The sequence below is a fragment of the Microtus ochrogaster genome, chromosome 2, assembly GCF_000317375.1.
Source record: "Microtus ochrogaster isolate Prairie Vole_2 chromosome 2, MicOch1.0, whole genome shotgun sequence".
In the NCBI taxonomy this organism is placed as follows: domain Eukaryota; kingdom Metazoa; phylum Chordata; class Mammalia; order Rodentia; family Cricetidae; genus Microtus; species Microtus ochrogaster.
This window is the reverse complement of record NC_022010.1, coordinates 94901466-94908038: the sequence shown is the minus strand read 5'-3', so window position 1 is coordinate 94908038 and position 6573 is coordinate 94901466. Positions and strand designations below refer to the sequence as shown.

General features: G+C 40.9%; 1 protein-coding gene across 2 annotated transcripts in view; it reads left to right on the top strand.

The window, feature by feature from the left end:
- The window catches only part of Ltn1 (listerin E3 ubiquitin protein ligase 1), a 63255-nt gene that overhangs the window by 27708 nt on the left and 28974 nt on the right, over nt 1-6573 (top strand). Inside the window, exons 16-18 of one of the 2 annotated variants that reach the window (XM_005345304.2) lie at nt 555-741; nt 3831-3990; nt 5449-5553. In XM_005345304.2, the coding sequence (XP_005345361.2) occupies nt 555-741; nt 3831-3990; nt 5449-5553 (452 nt within the window). The remainder of the gene's footprint in view (nt 1-554; nt 742-3830; nt 3991-5448; nt 5554-6573) is intronic. The other variant, XM_026787140.1, reaches the window with a different exon arrangement.

Sequence of the window (6573 nt, the reverse complement as noted above, 5' to 3'; positions counted from 1 at the left end):
CCCTCCCTTCCTCCCTCCTTCCCTCCCTCCCTCCCTTCCTTCCTTCCTTCCTTCCTTCTTCTTTTTCATTTTGTTTTTCAAGACATTCTTTCTCTGTAGACTGTCCTGGAACTCACTTTGTAGATAGACTAGGCCAGCCTCAAACTCACAGAGATCCTCCTGCCTCTGCTTCTGCCTCTCAAGTGCTGGGATTAAAGGTGTGTGCCACCACTGCCTGGCTTAAAAGCATTTCCTGTATCACTCTATGTCTCTGAATATTACAAACAGGTGTTATTAATACAAGTATATCATTTGACAGTGGTATAGCCTTGTGTAAAGAGGAATATGGTCTGGTTCTGTCTTAGGGGGATCTTAAAGAAAAGTGCATGTTGATGACTGCTCTGATAAAAATTAAACTTCTGAACTACTGAGGATTTACATAAACTACATATTCTAATTGTCTCACTTAAACAAGAAGAATTGCATGAATACATGAGTAAAAATTGGAAATCTGTAAATAATCAACTTAGAATATGTAATGAATTTGCATATAATTTAGTGTGTTCTGTTTGCAGTGGCTACACAGACCTCTTTTAGAGGGAAGATTGAGTTTAAATTATGAATGCTTCAAGACTGACTTTAAGGAACAGGATACACAGACTCTTCCCAGTCATCTGTGCACATCATCACTATTGAGCAAAATGATCTTGATTGCTCGGAAAAAGAAAATAGTCCTAGAAAACAATGTCCTTGAGAAAATAAGTGAGTATGTATGAAGATTCAGATAGATAAAATAAATGTATAAATAAACAGAACTTAAAATTTTCTTTAGGCTTACTATAATGTTAGCCATCCAGCATAATTGGGTGTACAATCAGTTATTTCTTCAAGCTGGCATAACATCAGAGTAAGAAGATCCTATGACGCATGCCCTGAAGAAAGCAGGTATGATGCTGAGTCTTCTCCCAGGATTCTGAAAGTTCTTGTGGGTCTTGAACATACGTTTATACACAGGGCTCTAATTATTTCCCCGGCAGATAGAGGCTCAGATGTTGAATCTCAAGAAGATTTAGAACCCCAGCAAATTTCCCCATTCATAGTATTGTAGGTCTATCCTGTACACAATAGTATTCAAGGTGGAAAATTTGCATACATGGGAGGGGCTCATGCTCTGTGGAAGAAAGGTGGAACTTTATTTGGCTATTGAGTGTCACATTTAGTTAACATTTCTCAGAGTCTGTCCAAATGTGAGACAAGAAATGATGATTTATTCTTGTTGGGTTACCAGTTTTTAAGTTGTATTATTTTAATTTATGTATGTGTACATGCCAGTGTTCCTGGAAGCCAGAAGGCCACTTCAGAGCACCATCAAAGCCAGTGTTACAGAGAGTTTTGAGTGGACTAGTATGGGTGCTGGGAACTGAACACAGTCTTCAGGAAGGGCAGCAACTGCTTTTAACCAGTGAGCCACACCTCTAGCCCCTTCCCCGCACCTTTCTTTCATTTGGAGGCAAAAATCTCAGCCTGCCTCAGCCTACCAAGTGTGAAGATAATCATTGCCCTCTTTCTCTAGTCATTGCTGTTTTTTGAGATAGGGTATCAGCGTATAGCTTTAGCTGTCCTTGAACTTACTCTGTTGACCAGGCTGGACTCAAACTCAGAAAGATGGACTTGCCTCTGTCTCCCAAGTTGCTAGAATTACAGGTCTGAGCCATTATATCCAAATTGGGATGTTTAGTCTTCTTGTTGCCTCCCAGTTAAATACTGTGATTGTCTCTGCTCATTTAAGAGTGCTTGTTAAGGTAGGGTCAGATTTCAAGACCCCTGATCCTGTGACCTGCATGACTTTGAAAGAGTTTTGGCCATCTCTGTGCTAGAAACCTGGGATGTTGAAGTTCCTGCTCTACTCATGGTCCTTTTATTCTTACAGCAGTGCTAAGAGACTCCACTGCAGAGTGGTCTGTTACTGAGACACGTGTTTGCTTGTTTTGTTGGTTTGAGACAGGGTCTTACTATGTAGCCCTGGCTGGCCTCACAGAGATCTTCCTTTGTTTGCCTCTCAAGTGCTGGGATTAAAGGAATGTCTCCCACCTAACCCCTCTAATTTTACTTTGGTAGTTTACATTGGATCCTGGTTTTGCCCATTTGGCATGAAGTTCTCTTCTAAGGTCTCAGAACTTCTTAGATGTTCTTTTTTTTTTTGTGGTTTTGTTTTTTTAGATTTTTTTTTTTTTTTTTTTTTTTTTTTTGGTTTTTCGAGACAGGGTTTCTCTGTGGCGTTGGAGCCTGTCCTGGAACTAGCTCTTGTAGACCAGGCTGGTCTCGAACTCACAGAGATCCGCCTGCCTCTGCCTCCCGAGTGCTGGGATTAAAGGCGTGCGCCACCACCGCCCGGCTAGAATTTATTTTTAATTGTGTATATGTGTGTGTCTATATGTGAGTGTGTCCACTTGAATGCAGGTTCAATTCTATGGAGTTAGAGCTACAGATGACTCTGCTCTCTGACGTGGGTGCTGAGAAACAAACTTGGCAAGTGTTCTTAACTGTTGAGACAGCTCTCTAGCCCTTCCCTTTTTGTAGAACAAGCTGACTTTGAACTCACTGAGATCTGCCTGCCTCTTCTAGGATTAAAGGTGTGTGCTACCACTCTTGGCTCAGTTTCTTTTACTTTTGAGTGACTTACCAGTTTTGCCATAGTACTAACTAGCTTCTTTCAGTGCCTTGTAAATTTGGGCTCTCTTGGGAAGAGGAGTAGTATTTGTTTCCACATAGGGTCTCACTAATGTGTCATACTGTTTTGTCTCTTTTGTCGAGACAGGGTTTCTCTGTGTAGCTTTGGAACATGTCCTAGAACTTACTTTGTAGACCAGGCTGCCTTCAAACTCCCAGCGATCTGCCTTCCTTTGCCTCCTGAGTGCTGGGATTAAAAGTGTGTGCCACCACTGCTCGGCTGCCGTGCTGGTTTCTAATTTCTCCCACCTCAGCCTTTGGGTGTCTGGTACTATAAGTACATGCTACTGACAAAGGTACTGCTTTATGACCGACAGCTTTTGTCACTTTCTTATCTCAAAGCAGTTTGAGAACTGCACATGAGTGAGCACAGTTGCTAGAAGTGGGTAGAGGAGTGAAAGTGTTTCCAGCCACCATGTGATCTGTATGGCAGAGAATCTATGATGTCTGTGCTTTGGATTGTGAGTGAGCACATTTATTATATGCATAGTAAGCAAAGGTGAATGAAGAAATAGCAAGTACCTGATAGGTAGTGGATAGTTAGCAAAACATCATCAATTGGAGCACTCACAGTGGCTAGCAGAGATGACTGGAGCAGCTCAGTTGAGAGAGTAAACAAAAGGTAGCATCTTCAAAATAAGCTTACAAATTCCCAGCAAAAATCAACTGGGGAAACACAATTGAGTATTAAGTGGAGCTGCTGTTGTTCAGAGCAGTGTTGCCCCCAGTAAGGCAAATAGTATTGCCAGAGCAGGCACTTTAAGTCATCTAGTGGATATCAGCTCAAGGAGAGACCCCGGTGACGGGTCCTCTTGGCCCTTTCCCTTGGTGAGCTTCTAGTGTCCTTTTCCCACTGCAGAAGTTTAGATTGTGGGATAAACAACAGTTACTTTGTTAAACGATTGCTTTCTTCCTCTTCTCACCATCATGTTTTCAATGCCCTCAGCTGCCTGCTGACTTTCTCCTTGCTTTATATATAGCAAGGTAGGAATCCAGCAAACCCCAGGACAGGGAGTTCTGAAGGAGACAAAGGAGAGCTTAGAAGCACGTGACAGTTCGGTCAGCATGGGGTTCTGTACACTGTGTGCCTTTGATAACCGGCTGCGATGTTATTCTATTAGTTGCAGAGCTGCTGTATTCACTGCAGTGGTGTGAAGAACTTGACAATCCACCATCTTTTCTGACTGGATTTAATGCAATGCTTCAAACAATGAATATAACGTATGACAACTTATCCGTGCTTGGTAACACGTCCAGCCTCTTGCAGCTGTTGTTTAACAGGTAGGATTCCCCTTCAGTTTGTTTTAAAATAATTATTTGTGTATGACTTTCCCTTCTACAAAATGTAAGCCCAGTTTGTGCTTTTGTTCCAGTCAGATCATTGACCCAATTTTTTTTAATAGTAAGCATTCAATTTAGAGCTTTTAAATATTTGATTTACTCTTTTAGGGGAGTATTTGGATTTTGCCTCTTATTTAATTCATAACTTCACTGAGGTGGCAGAAGATGAAAGAATTAGACACTTGTAGACATTTTAATTTGTTACATGTTAACTGGTCCTCCCATTGGAGTTTCTGTCCTGCCCGGTTCCCACAATTGTTAAGTCCCAAAGAAATCACACAGAGGTCTACATTAGTTATAAACTGATTGTCCCATTAGCTCAGGCTTCTTATTAACTCTTATAACTTATATTAAGCCCATTATTCTTGTCTATGCTAGCCACATGGCTCGGTACCTTATTTGGTGAGGCAGTCACATCTTGCTTCTTCTGTGGCTTGGTCATGGCTGAGGACCAAGCTTTCCTCTTTTCAGAATTCTCCTGTTCTTGTTTCCCTACCTCTACTTCCTGCCTGGTTGTCCTGCCTATACTTCCTGCCTGGCTACTGGGCAATCAGCGTTTTATTAAAATACAATTGACAGGGTACAAACCATTGTCCCACAGCACCATTGCTTTCAAATATTACCTGTACTTTAACTGTACCTGTAGCTTAGATGTTTCTTAATGTCATAGCCACGAATTTCTCTTCCCTAGATGAGGAAAATGGGTTATGAAAACAGTCAGTCCTTGTAGCATTATAGTAGTTAGATGCTTAGCTTTTTGAAATGGTATTTTTCTTTTTTTAGTTTACCGGTATTTTGAATATGCTTTACGTATGAGGATACCAGACTTTCCCTCTAATGCTGGTCCATACTGTCACTTTGATCTTGCTGGGCACAATGAAGCAGGCTTTTAATCCCAGCACTCGGGAGGGGGGGGGTAGTAGGCAGGTAGATCTCTGTGAGTTAGAGACAGCTTGGTCTACACAGCAAGATTCAGGTAGCCTAAATAAACCAACCCAGTCCCTTAGGGTTTTATAAAGTGCTTCTTTGCCCTTCACTGAGACTCTTGAGTTATTCTCTGGGAGGTAGCCTTTTCCCTTTCCCAGCTGTGGCTTCTGATCTTTAAGTCAGATGTTTAAGGTCTTCTTAAGGATCTTGAGGTATTTGAAATTGCCTGGGAGTAAAAGCTTAGCTCCTGTTGTGAAGAATTACCTAAACTCCCAGTCCTTTAGAAATTAGTGGCAGTCTGGTACAAGGTTTTGGTTAACTTAGTGATCCAAATTTATTATGTAAAAGGAAACATGATAATCAGTGTTTTAAAATCCTAACACTTTTCAGAATGATTGATACATACCTATAACTATATATCTGTATTTATCATCTGGGTTTTTTTTGCCTATTTTTTTTTTTTTTTTTTAGATCTAGAAAAAATGGTACACTTTGGTCTCTTATTATTGCTAAGTTGATACTTTCCCGAAGTATTTCATCTGATGAAGTAAAACCATATTATAAAAGAAAAGAAAGGTATTCTTCCACTTTGTTATTTACTGTTGTAATTGGTTACTTTGGCCATCTGTGATTTGCGGACAGTGTAGTGAATCAAGAAAACAAGGTTTGGGAAGCAAGGAAGTTGAGTGAAGCGAAATGAGGACTAAAGACTGACAGATGGGAATGGGTTTGGTTGGAGTCATAGTTGTTTCTCGAGACAGGGTCTCACTGTGCAGCCCTGGCTCACCTGGAACTCTTCATAGATCAGGCTGCCTGCCTTTGCTGCTTGAGTGCTGAGATTAACAGATTAGTTCTTCCTTTCTTTTTTCTAACTTGACACTTCCTAAAATTTTATGCTTATTTCAGAAAAAGAATATTTTATAAACCTGATCTCCTCAGAAATCCTTCGATGGGGAGCTAGAAAGATGACTCATTAATTAAGAGCACTTGTTCTTGCAGAGGACTCGGGTTCAATTCCCAGCTCCCACATAGCAGCCAACAACCATCAGTAACTCCAGTTCAGAGGATCTGGCACCCTCTTCTCTGAAGGCACTAGGCATGTACTGGTACATAAAGACATTTGGGCAAATCACCAGTACACAAAATAAAATAAGTGAAATGAAGTCTTCTGATAGCAGTACTTTTTGTTTTCAACATACCTCCTTATTTGTTCCGTAGAAGTAGGAGGAAAAAATTGTTCTTTAAAATCTCTTTTGTGGTTTCCCTTCTTTGGCTTCCTGGTCTCACAGCCCTAATTTTTTTATTTTTAAGACTCATTTAGTTTTCATTTTATGTGTTTGCTTACATGGATGTATGTGCACCGTGTGTGTGCCTGGTGCCCATGGAGTCCAGAAGAGGGTAAGAGGGCGCTGGATCCTTGTAACTAGAGTTACAGGTGATGTGGGTGCTGGGAACAATTGGGATTTTCTGTATGAGCAACAAGCACTCTTAACCATGAGCCATCTCTGTAGCTCCTCCTCTTTTCTCAAATAAAGGACCATTGTTTAGAAAAACATGCCAGAATGCAGCAAATATGTAAGACACGCAGACTGTGGT